At 45.4% G+C, this 17598-nt stretch overlaps 1 protein-coding gene across 5 annotated transcripts in view; it reads left to right on the forward strand.

Moving 5' to 3' along the window:
- The window catches only part of LOC138799057 (VPS10 domain-containing receptor SorCS1-like), a 473569-nt gene that overhangs the window by 424107 nt on the left and 31864 nt on the right, over positions 1-17598 (forward strand). For all 5 annotated transcript variants that reach the window (XM_069979808.1, XM_069979809.1, XM_069979810.1 and 2 more), the window contains exons 22-23: positions 9032-9144; positions 17069-17200. In XM_069979808.1, coding sequence (XP_069835909.1) covers positions 9032-9144; positions 17069-17200 — 245 coding nt within the window. The remainder of the gene's footprint in view (positions 1-9031; positions 9145-17068; positions 17201-17598) is intronic.

The following is a 17598-nucleotide window of genomic DNA, read 5'->3' on the forward strand; positions in this document are numbered from 1 at the left end:
ATAATAATAATTTGGTTGAAATTAACAGATTTCTGAATTTCTGACTTGTACTTGGTTTGTACCCGGCTCACCTAGTGGGTGGGCGAGGGGGACACAGCATGGCATGAGGGGAGTGTAGCACCCCCCACCACCAAATGTATCTTTATTCACAACTACTTCTTCCTCATCCCCTCCTTCCTCTTCCTTCTCCTCTCCTACTTTTGCCTCTTTTTCTTCCTCTTTTTCTTCCTTTTCATTTTTCTCTTTTTCTGATGCTTTTCTTGCTCTTTGCTTCTATTTTTCTTAATTTCTTTTTCTTCCCTTTAGCCTCTCCTGCCCTTCCTCGTCTTCTCTTTCTTACATGTCCTCTTCCACATCATCTCCTACTTCTTCCATTCTGCTGCCCCCTCCTGCTCTTCCTCTTCTCTTTCTTACATATCTTCCTTTGCTTCATTTCCTTCTTCTTCTCTTTCGCTGCCCCCTCCTGTTCTTCTTCTCTTTCTTACATGTCCTCTTCCACTTCCTCTCCTCCTTCTTCCCTTTCGCTGCTTCCTCCTGCCATTCCTCTTCTTCTCTTTCTTACATGCCCTCTTCTGCATCATCTCCTCCTTCTTGGCTTTAACTGCTTCCTCATGCCCTTCCTCTTCTTCTCTTTCCTTCATGCCCTTTTCTGCATCATCTCCTTCTTCTTCCCTTTTACTGCTTCCCCTTCTCTTCCTCTTCTTCTCTTTCTTACATGTCCTCTTCCACTTCCTCTCCTCCTTCTTCCCTTTCGCTGCTTCCTCCTGCCCTTTGTCTTCTTCTCTTTCTTACATGTCCTCTTCCACTTCCTTTCCTCCTTCTTCCCTTTCGCTGCTTCCTCCTGCCCTTTGTCTTCTTCTCTTTCTTACATGTCCTCTTCTGCATCATCTCCTTCTTCTTCCCTTTTACTGCTTCCCCTGCTCTTCCTCTTCTTCTCTTTCTGACATGTCCTCTTCCGCATCATTTCCTACTTCTTCCATTCTGTTGCCCCCTCCCGCTCTTCCTTTTCTTCTCTTTCTTACATGTCCTCTTCCTCTTCATCTCCTTCTTCTTTATATCCTTTCTTCTCTGTTGTCTTTTTTTCTTCTAAAAAACTAACTAAAAGCTTTTCAAATGGGTTTTGCTTCATTGCAAGTTTTTGTTTTCTTTTTATTCCAATAGTCCCACAGTTTTTTCCATAGACTTTTTATGAAATTTAGAAATTTGCTGCATTTTGGAATGGTTAATGACTGGTGTGAATACTAAACACACCATGGGCTAATATTACCAGTAACAATATCCGCCACCCACCTTCTAAACGACAGCAGCGCTCCTCCTGCTCGCCTCTCTTTTGCCTCTTACCCCCCGACCTCCCCATTTCCTCCTTGGTAATAATATGAATAGTAATAAAATCTGTGCACCTACCCGGCAGATGCTAATTTGTACAAAGCAACTTTCTATTGAACGTGGCTGCACCTACCATTTACCTTGTAAGTCTGACTAATTGGATAATTATCTACCTGCCGAGAATAATACCGCAATACACAAGAGCTCGGCCTGAAATATTTTACTCCACGCTAAACGCCTGCATTCATCCAGGGTAAATAAGGAAAAGGCCAATACCTAATATTATCCATTTTTACAGCTTTATGTTGGGTTTGTTGTGAGAAGTACTATAGGAGCAATGCCGGGGTAAGTTCATATCCAAAAGGATAAAAGGAGAAACAAAGAAAGGAAGAAAGCAAATAAAAGCCATAAAAACAGTGACAGTAAACATACCGTTAATAGCAAGGTGTCAAACTCGGGGTCACCTGCAGGGATCCTTGCTCCAATAGACTGAGCGGCAATGCATACAGTATATGCTGTGCCGCTCACTGCACATGAGCAGGGACTCCTGTCAATTCATGAATGAATGTCATGTACACCTTGGCTCCACTTCACACGTCCAGAAAATCCTGATAAGAAAACCAGATGGATTTCCGGACCCATAGGAGTACATTGATGACGGACACCCTTCAGAACTTTTCCTGAAGGGTGTCTGTTCTTTCCCAGCAGCTTGTAGTTAGTATGATGTAGTCACCCAGCTTTCCCAGCATCTTGTAGTCAGTATGATGTGGTCTCCCAGCTTTCCCAGCATCTTGTAGTCAGTGTAATGGATGTAACCCAGCTTTCCCAGCTTTTTGTAGTCAGTGTAATGAAGGTCACCCAGCTTTCCAAGCATCTTGTAGTCAGTGTGATGGAGGTCACCCAGCTTTCCAAGCAGCTTGTAGTCAGTATGATGGAGGTCACCGAGCTTTCCCAGCAGCTTGTAGTCAGTATGATGTGGTCTCCCAGCTTTCCCAGCATCTTGTAGTTAGTATGATGGAGGTGACCCAGCTTTCCAGCATCTTGTACTCAGTAGCATGTAGTCACCCAGCTTTCCCAGCATCTTGTAGTCAGTGTAATGGAGGTCACACAGCTTTCCCAGCATCTTGTAGTCAGTGTTATGGAGGTCACCCAGCTTTCCCAGCAGCTTGACAGTATGATATAGTCACCCAGCTTCCCCAGCATCTTGTAGTCAGTATGATGTGGTCTCCCAGCTTTCCAGCATCTTGTACTCAGTATGATGTGGTCACCCAGCTTTCCTAGCATCTTATAGTCAATGTAATGGAGGTCACCCAGCTTTCCCAGCTTTTTGTAGTCAGTGTAATGCAGGTCACCCAGCTTTCCCAGCTTTTTGTAGTCAGGTTAATGGAGGTCACCCAGCTTTCCAAGCATCTTGTAGTCAGTGTGATGGAGGTCACCCAGCTTTCCAAGCAGCTTGTAGTCAGTATGATTGAGGTCACCGAGCTTTCCCAGCAGCTTGTAGTCAGTATGATGGAGGTCACCCAGCTTTCCCAGCAGCTTGTAGTCAGTATGATGGAGGTCACCCAGCTTTCCCAGCAGCTTGTAGTTAGTATGATATAGTCACCCAGCTTTCCAAGCATTTTGTAGTCGGTATGATGTGGTCTCCCAGCTTTCCCAGCATCTTGTAGTTAGTATGGTGGAGGTCACTCAGCTTTCCAGCATCTTGTACTCAGTAGGATGTAGTCACCCAGCTTTCCCAGCATCTTGTAGTCAGTGTAATGGAGGTCACACAGCTTTTCCAGCATCTTGTAGTCAGTGTAATGGAGGTCACACAGCTTTTCCAGCATCTTGTAGTCAGTGTTATGGAGGTCACCCAGCTTTCCCAGCAGCTTGTAGTCAGTATGATGGAGGTCACCCAGCTTCCCCAGCAGCTTGTAGTTAGTATGATATAGTCACCCAGCTTTCCCAGCATCTTGTAGTCAGTATGATGTGGTCTCCCAGCTTTCCAGCATCTTGTGCTCAGTATGATGTGGTCACCCAGCTTTCCTAGCATCTTTTAGTCAATGTAATGGAGGTCACCCAGCTTTCCCAGCATCTTGTAGTCAGTGTAATGGAGGTCACCCAGCTTTCCCAGCAGCTTGTAGTCAGTATGATGGAGGTCCCCCAGCAGCTTGTAGTCAGTGTAATGTAGATCACCCAGCTTTACCAGCATCTTGTAGTCAGTATGAGGGAGGTCACCCAGCTTTCCCAGCAGCTTGAAGTCAGTATAATGGAGGTCACCCAGCATCTTGTAGTCAGTGTAATGTAGGTCACCCAGCTTTCCCAGCATCCTGTACTCAGTATGAGGGAGGTGCTGAAGGCATTTCCTGATGGTGTCCTGATGCCTTTTGAAGCCTCCTAATCATGATATTGTGACAGTAAAAACTGACAAGGATGTGTACAGGAAGTCTTACAGAGCTTACGCTACATAAATCGTCCTTCAGGACACAGCGAATGTATGTGGGAGCGGTGATACATTCAGCATTTTACCACCGGGCCCAGGGAATGTGACCTGAGCAGCAGAGCAGCACACAGTATATGCCTCACTGCTCAGTGTACAGGAGCAGGGACTCCTTCCTTTTGCAGGTGTTTCCTGAAACAAATCCTAAAAATTTGGGTTCAGAAGAATCTAATTTTCAGGGAAATTTCAGAGTGAAATAGTTTCACAGCGATTTGACTCTCTCAGCTCCGTGTACAGACAGGCATGCAACCTGCTGCTTTAGACATCCCCATGCAGAGATCTCCCATTGATTTTAGTGGTCTCTTACTCCGTCGAAAATCTTTTTCTTTCAAATCAACTGGTTTCAGAATGTTATATAGATTTGTAATTTATTTCCATTTAAAAATCTTCAGTCTTCCAGTACCTATCAGCTGCTGTATGTCCTGCAGGAAGTTATGTATTCTCTCCAGTCTCACACAGTGCTCTCTACTGCCACCTCTGTCCATGTCAGGAACTGTCCAGAGCTGGTGAAGTTTTCTATAAGGATTTGCTGCTACTCTGAACAGTTCTTGACATGGACAGAGGTGGCAGCAGAGAGCACTGTGTCATACTGGAGAGAATACACTACTTCCTGCAGGATATACAGCAGCTGATAAGTACTGGAAGACTTGAGATTTTTTTTTTTTAATAGAAAAAATTTACAAATCAATATAACTTTGTGAAACCAGATTTAGGGTACGTTCACACTTACCGCATCCACAGCTGATTTTCTGCTGCGGATCCGCAGCAGATCCGCAACAGATCCGCAGCAGTTTTCATTTAAATAACTGAACACAGCATCAAATCTGCACCATCAAATCTGCTGTGGATCTGCTGCAGATCTGCTGCGGATCCTGTAGGTGTGAACACAACCTTAAAAGGAAAAAAAAAAATCACCGGAGTACCTCTTTAAGTGCAGTTCAGCAATAAAAATTACTCATATTTTTCCTCTTTAGTGCATTTGCTTTAGTAAATCATCATTTTACATCTAAAATTCATCAAAATTAGCGAATCTTCCCCGCCAAGTAGACAAGCCCTAAAAGGAAGCCATACCATGGAGCTTCCTTGGCACGTGTACACCCTTCTTGTACTTGTTTGTCTAATTTATCATACAATTTATTATAATGTTCAGAATAATTATAAACTGACAAACCCTGAGACATTATCTGAGCAATTATCCTAATGATCTGATTTATTCTTTTATGAGTTCTGATTTATTTCATGATTGCAATTTCATTAGTTTTATTATCCTCTCATTATTTATTTTAACTAGCTCTGTGTTATTTATTGTAATTTCATTATTTACTATTTGTTATTTATTTTTACTTGACTCGTTAATCTTTTTTTTTCCGCTCGTCTATTTATTATTATTTTTATTTAAATCCTATCAATCACCTTTGTTTTTGCTTTTTTTTATATTTTCATGTTTTATTTTTTTTTTGTCATTTTTATTGTAATCTCCTTATTTTTGTGCTTTTTACTGTTTATATTTTGTTCTAAGATTATTCCACCACTTTTCTTCTATAAATGTATACATTATAGGCTTAGTAATATGTAAAATGCTTTACTAAAAATGTCAGTGGGAGGCATCTTGTATAGTCTTGCTTGTTTTATGGATCCTTTTGCAAATACATTGGGCCCCAGCATAAAATATGGCTTGTTAGGTTTCACACTCCAAAAGATTGTCAGAATTAGGAAAAATAAACTTCTGATCCTGGTATTGTTTTACTAGGAAAATAGAATGAAATAAACACAAAGATAAAATAAAGAAATTGATAAAGTTTTGCATGAAATGTAATTCTTAGGATATAAATAGTAAAACATCTTTGAGACGACGCCTAATATTACACAAGAATTCAGACTCCAGATCAGACGGCTAGATTCAGACTAAAGACCAGACACCTAGATTTAGACTCCAGATGATACACCTAGATTCAGACTCGAGATAAGACAGCTAGATTCAGACTAAAGACCAGACACCTAGATTTAGACTCCAGATGATACACCTAGATTCAGACTCTAGATTAGACACCTATATTCAGATCCCAAATAATACACCTAGATTCAGACTCCAGATAATACACCTAGATTCAGACTCCAGATCAGACACCTAGATTCAGACTCCAGATCAGACACCTAGATTCAGACTCCAGATCAGACACCTAGATTCAGACTCCAGATCAGACACCTAGATTCAGACTCCAGATCAGACAGCTAGATTCAGACTCCAGATAAGACACCTAGATTCAGACTCCAGATAGTACACCTAGATTCAGACTCCAGATCAGACAGCTAGATTCAGACTAAAGACCAGACACCTAGATTTAGACTCCAGATGATACACCTAGATTCAGACTCCAGATAAGACAGCTAGATTCAGACTCTAGATTAGACACCTATATTCAGATCCCAAATAATACACCTAGATTCAGACTCCAGATAATACACCTAGATTCAGACTCCAGATCAGACACCTAGATTCAGACTCCAGATCAGACACCTAGATTCAGACTCCAGATCAGACACCTAGATTCAGACTCCAGATCAGACACCTAGATTCAGACTCCAGATCAGACACCTAGATTCAGACTCCAGATCAGACAGCTAGATTCAGACTCCAGATAAGACACCTAGATTCAGACTCCAGATAGTACACCTAGATTCAGACTCCAGATCAGACAGCTAGATTCAGACTAAAGACCAGACACCTAGATTTAGACTCCAGATGATACACCTAGATTCAGACTCCAGATAAGACATCTAGATTCAGACTCCAGATCAGACATCTAGATTCAGACTCCAGATCAGACACCTAGATTCAGACTCCAGATCAGACACCTAGATTCAGACTCCAGATCAGACACCTAGATTCAGACTCCAGATAAGACAGCTAGATTCAAACTCCAGATAGTACACCTAGATTTAGACTCCAGATCAGACAGCTAGATTCAGACTAAAGACCAGACACCTAGATTTAGACTCCAGATCAGACACCTAGATTCAGACTCCAGATAAGACAGCTAGATTCAGACTCCAGATAAGACAGCTAGATTCAGACTCCAGATAGTACACCTAGATTCAGACTCCAGATCAGACACCCAGATTTAGACCCCTGATCAGACACCTAGATTCACACCACAGATCAGACACCTAGATATACAGTAACCCCAGATCAGACACCTAGACATAGATCCCAGATCAGACACCTAGATTCAGACCAGGGGCGTAGCTAGGGGTTAAGCCTAGGGGGGGCGAGTGAGTCTCAGTGGGCCCCCAACCAATTATGTTACCCATAGGGAACCTCAGTAGATGACAATGCTTCATAAAGGGTATTTCCTACTACATTATTCATAGTGAAAACTGTGGAATATACTTTTTACATTTCACATATATAAACATATAAAAATTAAAGGGGTTATCCAGCATTGCAAAAACATAGCTGCCTTTTTCCAGAAACAGCGCCACTCTTATCTAAAGCTTGGATGTGGTAGCGCAGCTCAGTTCTCCTAAAGACAATAGAACCAAGTTGTAATACCACAAAAAACATAGAGGAAGCTATGGCGCTGTTTCCATTTTCTAATTGGCCATCCATCCATTCTTCTATCTCTTTATCTCATATCTTCTGTGTAATATCTATTGGGCAGCATGAGGACTACACCATAGCTGAGGGTCAATGACCAAATTAGCAACATCCGAAGGGTATACCCGCAGCACCAATAGAGTAAATGTATAGTACAAATGCTGGGTAATAACAATCAATAGTCCCATGCAGTTCAAGGCAACTATACTAAATAACCTATATACAAAAAAGCCAGACTACTGCAACATAACTAAATTAAACTATAATTTCCCTCTGTTTCCATGTAGTAGTAGTTAGGACCCTCTGTGCCCTCATATAGAAGTTACACTCCCCTCTGTGCATCTATCTAATGTTTAGACCTCTCTGTGTAGGAACCCCCCCCCCCCTCCAAAGGGTAGTATCCTCCATGTAGGCATCCCCTCCAGCACCATCTCATGTAGGTAATCCCCCTGGTATATATTCCCCCTGGTAATCCTCCTGGTGGGCACCACCACCACTGTGAGTAGACCATACCTCCAAATTAGGTATCCCAGTTAGCCAGCACATCCCATACCCTAACCTCCATAGATACCATGCTTCCAAAAAGAGTTATCCCCACCCACTCCCATAGATAACATCCTTTCCAGGAAATAGCCCCACCCACCAACATAGGTCTCCTCCTCTATAACTAAGGGAGACAAAAGACATACTTACCTGCTGTGCGGTTGCAGCACTGTAGTCTTCTGATGTCAACTCTCTCTCTGCTCTGTGAGCGCAGGAGTGACATCACTCATGTTCCATAGCTCTAAGGGAGGAAACGGCCAATGCTCTCATTGCCTTGTCAATCACCCTGCTGCATTTAACTGTATGTTCTCCTTGCATACAAGTGCATACAGCTAAATGGTCAAACACAACATTCGATAGCCATGCGGGCCCCCCCAGGAGCACTGGTTGCTGGCCAGGGGGCACCTACAGCCAATAGACATTTGTTAAGTCTGTCTGTAAAAGCAATAGCTTTTGCGGACAGCATTAACTAGCAAAATCTTCAGTGGGCCCCCTGCCTGTGTGGGCCCGGGAGTGGCCGCCCCCTCTGCCCCCACCAAATTACGCTACTGATTCAGACTCAAGTTCAGACACCTAGATTCAGTCTCCAGATCATACACCAAGATTCAGACCCCAGGTGAGACATCTACATTCAGACCCCAGATCAGACACCTAGATCCAGACTTTAGATGAGACACCTAGATTCATACTCCAGAAAAAATAATAGTGCCTCATGATTTATAGGATAGTGTCTCGGACAAAAACTAGCATTTAGAAAATAAGGACAGTCCCAGCTAATGTGTATCTATTAATTGAATCAGGTCTTGGCTTAACAGCTAGAACAATGGGGCAGAGTTCCTGCTTTAACCAGTTTACAAACAGGAGAAAAGGGTGTCATTGCCCGGTACATGAAATAAATCTTATAGACCTCTATGGAAGCAGAGGCGGGCGTTAGTGCTAAATTCTCATGTCCGTTTTTGTTGCCATTTTTTCCTCAGAACAAAACTTACAAAACACTGTAAAAAAACAAAATGTCATGAAACTGCTGCAAAAACTGTAACTCAAACAGAAGGTGTGAATTAACTCTCGCTGTTTGCTATTTACAGAGCAGTTTCAGTCCCTTCGGTTGTCCTTCTCACCAAACCTGGACGATTTTAATCCTGACATCCCCGAGTGGAGAAGAGACATCAGCCGTGTGATGAAGAGAGCGCTCATGTATGTAAGTGACAAGATGCTTTACTACTTTATTTATGGTATTTATACACTCTATGTATAATCACCCGCCATCCCTCTAATACGTGTTTGGCCTGTGACCTCAATGGCCATGCTGTTCAGTCTGCTAGCTGTCATACTCATCAGGCCACCTACCTAAATAAGCATGAAATGAGCTAAAAATATAAGCCCTACTCCATATGACACTGGGTGCTGAGCCAATCAGGGCCAGACTTGTTATGCTCCACCCCCACCTGCTCAACACAAGGTACAGGGGAGGCAGGGGGGGGGGGGGGGTAAGAAGATGCACAGTAGGGGACATTGAATATGGGGGGCAGAGGGTACATGGGCAACTACAGAGGGAGGTATACAGTATGGGGGAACAACTACAGAGGGGAGAGGTATACAGTATGGGGGAAAAACTACAGAGGGGGAGGTATACAGTATGGGGGAACAACTACAGAGGGGGGAGGATGTATACAGTATGGGGGGAACAACTACCGAGGGAGGGGGGATACAGTACAGGGAACAACTACAGAGGGAGGAGGGAGGTATACAGTATGGGGGGAACAACTACAGAGGGGAGGGAGGTATACAGTATGGGGGTACAACTACAGAGGGGGGAGGGAGGTATACAGTATGGGGGAACAACTACAGAGGGGAGGGAGGTATACATTATGGGGGAACAACTACAGAGGGGAGGGAGGTATACAGTATGGGGGAACAACTACAGAGGGGAGGGAGGTATACAGTATGGGGGAACAACTACAGGGGGGGAGGGAGGTATACAGTATTGGGGCAGGCCTGTATTTAGAGTTACTGTACATGCATGGTATATACCCTGGCACGTGAGTACCGCTCCGCTTGATGCCCGCTGTTCTCATCAAACAGACGTGATGGAGGAAGGAAGGAGGCCGGGGACGTCTTAGTTTGGGGACCACTTCTGTCCAGTGTTGGACTGGGGTACCTGGAGCCCACCAATATAGAACCAGTGAGACACAACATGCTGACCCGCTCCTTTCCTGAATTCATCAGTATCTGTGACAAATCATAGAACACCCTCCATTTATACAGCTCTCAGGGTATGCTGGGAGTTGTAGTCTCTGAGAGGACAACCCTGTAATAATAATCACTGTGTGCAGAGTCTCCTGGTGGCAGCAATCTGTGGGTGACAACCATCAGCCCTGAAGGTCCAGCAAAACATCTGTCTACAGCGGCAGCTATCATAGGATTGTACTACTTTACTACAACTCCCAGCATATCCTGAGGGCTGCAGACTGAAGTACATGCTGGGAGTTGTAGTGCCTGCAGCTGTTGTAGTTTGGTCCTATACACTGGATGCTTTGTGGCATATAAGAATACATAGATCTGTGGGGGCTCAGTGCAGGGACGTTACCCCAGAACATCACTAATAGGGATAGGGGGAGATGTTTTTATTCTATCCCCTATTAGTGATGTTCTGGGGGTCACTTCCCTGCACTGAGCCCCACAGATCTATGTATTCTGATCTCCCACAAAGCATCCAGTGTATAATGCGCCTAGGACCCAACTACAGCAGCTGCAGGCACTACAACTACCAGCATATCCTGAGGGCTGCAGACTGTTCTGGGAGTTGTAGTGCCTGCAGCTGTTGAAGTTGGGTCCTGGAGGTGTTGTGGCATATAAGTATACATAGATCTGTGGGGGCTCAGTGTAGGGAAGTGACCCCAGAATATCACTAATATGGTAGGGGGAGATGTTTTTGTTCTATCCCCTATTAGTGATGTTCTGGGGTCACTTCCACACACTGAGCCCCCACAGATCTATGTATTCTGATCTCCCACAAAGCCTCCAGTGTATAATGCACCTAGGACCCAACTACAACAGCTGCAGGCACTACAACTCCCAGCATTTACTGACAGTCTGCAGCCCTCAGGATATGCTGGGAGTTGTAGTGCCTGCAGCTCTTGTAGTTGGGTCCTAGTTTAAAGTTTGCGCTAGTGTACTGTAGTGACCGCAGGGCTGTGTCAGTACACTACCGCAAACAATACACTGACCCATTGAGACCCAAATGGTACACAGGCTCTGCACACTATAGAAGTGATTACAGTGCAGTTACTAATGACTCACAGGTGACGTCTTCTCGAATTGCCGTAGTTAACTTTTTGCTTTATTCTCCATATGGCGCAGGCTGGGGGTCAGAGGGAGAAGCTGGGGGTCAAGGGGAGAGGCTGGGGGTCAGGGGGAGAGGCTGGGGGTCAGGGGAGACGCTAAGGGGCAGGGGAGAGGCTGGGGGTTAAAGGGAGAGGCTGAAGGGGCAGGCTAGAGGCTGAAGGGGCAGGGTAGAGGCTGGGGGGCAGGGGGAGAGGCTGGGGGGCAGGGGAGAGGCTGGGGGGAAGGGGGAGAGACTGGGGGGCAGGGGAGAGGCTGAGGGTTAGGGGGAGGCGCTGCCCCCCAGCAGGGGAGCAGCTGAGGATGCAGGGGGGAGAGGCTGGGGGGCAGAGGAGAGGCCGGGGGGCGGGCAGATGCTGGGGGTTAGGGGGAGACGCTGGGGGGGGGGCAGGGGAGAGGCTGGGGGGAAGGGGGAGAGGCCGGGGGGCCAGGGGGAAGAGGCTGGGGGGGGGAGACGGAGCGGCCAGGAGCAGGATGGGCAGGCAGGCTGGTTCCCTTCCTCCATGCAGTGCCGAGGTCCGGGGTGCGGGGCCAGGGGTGAGCTTCCGGCACACACAGCCTGACAGAGGCCGGAAGCTCACAGCTGCAGCCCCGCGGTCCCAGATCTTCTCTCCTGCTCGGCGATGACGTCACATCACGTGAGTGCCGCCAAGCAGGAGAGAAGATCGGGCATCGCAGGGCTGCATCCGTGAGCTTCCGGCCTCTGTCAGGCTGTGTGTGCCGGAAGCTCATCCCCGGACCTTGGCGCTGCATGGGGGGAGGGAACCAGCCTGCCTGCCCATCCTGCTCCTGCTCCCGGCCGCTCCGTCTTAAGGGCTTTTAAAAGAAAAAAAATAATAAAAAAAGTGTTCCCTGCGGGTGCCTAGTGGAAAATACGGCCCTGTATGAGGTAACAACTACAGAGGGGAGAGGGAGGGAGGTATACAGTATGGGGGAACAACTACAGAGGGGGGAGGGAGGTATACAGTATGGGGGGAACAACTACAGAGGGGAGGGAGGTATACAGTATGGGGGAACAACTACAGAGGGGGGAGGTATGCAGTATGGGGGAACAACTACAGAGGGGAGGGGAAGGGAGGTATACAGTATGGGGGAACAACTACAGAGGGGAGGGGGAGGGAGGTATACAGTATGGGGGAACAACTACAGAGGGGGGAGGGAGGTATACAGTATGGGGGGAACAACTACAGAGGGGGGAGGTATACAGTATGGGGGAACAACTACAGAGGGGGGAGGGAGGTATACAGTATGGGGGGAACAACTACAGAGGGGGGAGGTATACAGTATGGGGGAACAACTACAGAGGGGGGACGGGAGGTATACAGTATGAGGGAACAACTACAGAGGGGGAGGAAGGTATAGAGTATGGGGGGACAACTACAGAGGGGGAGGGAGGTATACAGTATGGGGGAACAACTACAGAGGGGGGATGGAGGTATACAGTATGAGGGAACAACTACAGAGGGGGGACGGGAGGTATATGTATGCAGGGAAAAACTACAGAGAGGGGAGGGAGGTATACAGTATGGGGGAACAACTACAGAGGGGGGAGGGAGGTATACAGTATGGGGGAACAACTACAGAGGGGGGATGGAGGTATACAGTATGAGGGAACAACTACAGAGGGGGGACGGGAGGTATATGTATGCAGGGAAAAACTACAGAGAGGGGAGGGAGGTATACAGTATGGGGGAACAACTACAGAGGGGGAGGTATACAGTATGGGGGGAACAACTACAGAGTGGGGAGGAAGGTATACAGTATGGGGGAACAACTACAGAGTGGGGAGGAAGGTATACAGTATGGGGGAACAACTACAGAGGGGGGGAGGTATACAGTATGGGGGAACAACTACAGAGGGGGAGGTATACATTATGGGGGAACAAGTACAGAGGGGGAGGGAGGCATACAGTATGGGGGGAACAACTACAGAGGGGGAGGGAGGTATACAGTATGGGGGAATAACTACAGAGGGAGGAGGTATACAGTATGGGGGGAACAACTACAGAGGGGGAGGGAGGTATACAGTATGGGGGAATAAATACAGAGGGGGAGGGAGGTATACAGTATGGGGGAATAAATACAGAGGGGGAGGGAGGCATACAGTATGGGGGAATAAATACAGAGGGGGAGGGAGGCATACAGTATGGGGGAATAACTACAGAGGGAGGAGGGAGGTATACAGTATGGGGGGGAACAACTACAGAGGGAGGAGGGAGGTATACAGTATGGGGGAATAACTACAGAGGGAGGAGGTATACAGTATGGGGGGAACAACTACAGAGGGGGAGGGAGGTATACAGTATGGGGGAACAACTACAGAGGGGAGAGGATGTATACAGTATGGGGGAATAAATACAGAGGGGGAGGGAGGCATACAGTATGGGGGAATAACTACAGAGGGAGGAGGGAGGTATACAGTATGGTGGAATAACTGCAGAGGGAGGAGGTATACAGTATGGGGGAATAACTACAGAGGGGGAGGGAGGTATACAGTATGGGGGAATAACTACAAAGGGAGTAGGTATACAGTATGGGGGAATAACTACAGAGGGGGGAGGGAGGTAACAGTATGAGGGAACAACTTTGGAGGGGGGAGGGAGGTATATAGTATGGGGGGAACAACAGGGGACCTTTTCAGTATGGGGCCTAACAACAGTGAGACATACAGTATGGTGGATAACTACCGTACAGAGGGGGTACAGTGTAGGGACATTTGATAAACTGCCAATTTTGCAAGTTTTCCAACCTACAAACAATAGAGAGTTGTGTATCTTTTATCGTAAGTACACTTCACCTACAGAATCTATAAGAAAAAATCCAGAAAGTCACATTGTATGATTTTTTAAATAATTAATTTGCATTTGAGTTTCATCTCCCTCGATAGATTTTCTAATGGGTTCAGGTGTGGACACTGGCAGCCACTCCAGGACCGTATGATACATCTTACGGACCGCTCCTTAGTAGCCCTGGCTGAGTGTTTCAGGCTATTGTGTTCCTGGAAGACACAGCCATGACACGTTTTTAATGGTCTTAACGAGGGAAGGAGGTGGGGGGGCCAGAATCTTGCGATACATGGCCCCATCCATCCTTCCTTCTATGCAGTACAGTCATCCTGTCCCTTTTCTGTTCTGGGCTGATCCCTGACCTTTTTCAGAATTATCCTTCCCGCACGACGTAAGATTTTGCATGGAGCTCCAGACCAAGAAAGATTGAAAGTCAACTTGTGTTTCCTCCATATTCTAATAATTTCACTGATAGTTCTAATTTCCTCACCAAGCTGCATACCTATTGTCCTGTAGCCCATCCCAGCCTTGTGCAGGTCTGCAATTTTTTTCCCTCTTGTTCTCAGACAGCTCTTTGGTCTTGACCATGGTGGAGAGGTTGGAGTATGACTGATTGAGTAACAGGGTAAAACAGATTCAATTAATCCAGGTAATGAGTGCAGAGTAAGAGGAGCTTATTAAAGAGAAACTAACATGTTTCTGAGAGCTAGAATTCCTACTGGTTGGTCAGTAATCAGATACTTATTTCAATGTGATCTGGAATGTTCTATAAATTCTGTCTCTCACAGGTGAAGTTACCAACCATAAATATAAATATTATACTCCTCTCCATTCTTTGTTGGTGGGAAACTTAAGATAGATAGATAGATAGATAGATAGATAGATAGATAGGAGATAGATAGATAGATAGATAGATAGATAGATAGATAGATAGATAGATAGGAGATAGATAGATAGATAGATAGATAGATAGATAGATAGATAGATAGATAGATAGGAGATAGATAGATAGATAGATAGATAGATAGATAGATAGATAGATAGATAGGAGATAGATAGATAATAGATAGATAGGAGATAGATAGATAGGAGATAGATGGATAGGAGATAGATGGATAGGAGATATATAGATAGATAGATAGATAGATAGATAGATAGATAGATAGGAGATAGATAGATAGATAGAAGATAGATAGTTAGATAGGAGATAGATAGATAATATATAGATAGATAGATAGATAGGAGATGGATAGATAGATAGATAGATAGATAGATAGATAGATAGATAGATAGATAGATAGGAGATAGATAGATGATAGATAGATAGATAGATAGATAGATAGATAGATAGATAGATAATAGATAGATAGATAGATAGATAGATAGATAGATAGATAGATAGGAGATAGATAGATAATAGATAGATAGGAGATAGATAGATGGATAGGAGATAGATGGATAGGAGATAGATAGATAGATAGATAGATAGATAGATAGATAGATAGATAGATAGATAGGAGATAGATAGATAGATAGGAGATAGATAGATAGATAGATAGATAGTTACTGACATATGATGCAGACAAGTAGCATTTTCCCCACAATCTATTCCAGATGACATTTTCTTCCTTTCTTCGAGACAAAACCAAAAACCTCTAAGTAACCGGGGACTTTCCTTTTTTCGGCGCTGCGTCCTTCCAGATGAGAGATTAAGGAACATGTTCCAGTAACACCGATGTGCCCTTTCCTGCCGCCGTCCATCTGTCACCCCTGGTTCCTAATTTACATTGTGTTTTTTTTTAATGTTTTTTTTTAACCATCTTGCTCCATTATTGAAGACCTGTGGGAATCTGTTGCGGAGGAGAATGTCGCTCTTCCAGCTTTACTAAATTTTTTATTTCATTCTATTGCGATTGCTTCCCATCCATAGAGCCGGCAGCTATAGGGTGCGTTCTGCCGCTGTACCCGGGGGCGACCTGGATGCTCAGCCAAGCTAGCCATGGCCTTTAATGAATCAGCCGTCTCCTAATCCCAGAGCGGCTCCTCCGGGGAGCAGGTGCGGCTTGTGACGCCGAGGTGCCAGCTGTGTTTGAACCTGAATCCCGGCTGCTAATTAAAACGGTGAAGGTTTAAACCTACAGTCGTCAAACAGCGCACAGTCGGGAGGCCGCGTGCTCTCTGCTCATACACATAATGATCCAACCTGATTCCTCTCACCTTCTACCCCTGCCAAGTCCATTTAACTAGTTCTCGACCTGAAAAACCGAGTCTCTGTTATCTAATATTATCTGTTGCTCCCAGTTATCAGCCATGCATGACTGTAGAATTCTTTATTCTCTCTCATTCAGGGGCGCTTCATCCATGAGGCTACTTGGTGGTCTCAGGTGGCGCCACCGTGCTTTTAAAGACACGGCCAGCATCAGCACCACAGTTGCTGTCCTTGGCTCTTCAACTGTATGCACTCCTGCATGCTCATACAGTTAAATGTGGCGCTGTAATCGACAGAGCGAGGAGCCATTGGCTACCCGCCCTGCCAATAGCTCTGCCTCCAGCCACAAGAGGTTGCCTCTTGTCCCCAGTGCTCGTGGGCTGTCAGGGCATGATGGGAGTTGTAGTTTTACAACAGCTGTAGCGACTGTTGTGTTTATGGCAGTGTTTCCCAACCTGTGGCTCTTGCTAAACTACAACTCCCATTATATCATGATCAGTGCATGTTGGACATTGAAGTTTTGCAACATCTGGAGGGCCCGCAGGCTGGGGAAGTATATGGCCTACACATCCTCTTTACATGCCTGATATGATGTATCTAAAAACCACATTTATAGCTGTATAAATACAGTGTAAAAAGTTTTATAAGAAGAATAATAATTAAAAAAAAAACCTGTCTTCCCTTGTTATAGCTACAGGCCCATATCTAAGATATGAAGGTAATGTTATTTTTCACTGTCTCTGGATTATAACGTTAAACATCCTTATTGACACGTGTTCACACAGGCCACAGGCGTGAGCAGTAAGCAGATCTTAGTCGCTGTCCTGCCGGGTCTCCCCACCACAGCGGAGCTCTTCATCCTTCCCTACCAGGATGGCACTGAGGAGAATAAGAAGAAGACAGATGATCTGTCCCAGGTAAGAAGCATGTCTTCTACAGACGCTTTGTGTTCTGAATTATGTGTTCCATATAACAATGGCTTTGTGTACTGAATTATGTGTTCCATATTACAATGTGGAGATGTAGCAGAGCTGAATATGTTGCGGAAAAAAAAGAATTTTGATTTCCTTGTAGTGACCAAACAAATGATGGATTCTTTACCACTTCTCCCTCTGTCTTCTTTTATAGGGAATCTGTCACTAGGTTTATGGTGCCTTAAATGATGGCAGCATAAACTAGTGACAGAAATGCTGAACAGATCGGTTACAGATTACTGGCATCATTCTGTTCAGCTGTTCTCCTAATATGCAGGAGAATAGGATTCTTGCCACACCCCTCCCCCCGCCCTCCAGCTTCTGATTGACAGCTGACTGCC

The sequence above is a fragment of the Dendropsophus ebraccatus genome, chromosome 8 (genome assembly GCF_027789765.1).
Source record: "Dendropsophus ebraccatus isolate aDenEbr1 chromosome 8, aDenEbr1.pat, whole genome shotgun sequence".
Lineage (NCBI taxonomy): Eukaryota > Metazoa > Chordata > Amphibia > Anura > Hylidae > Dendropsophus > Dendropsophus ebraccatus.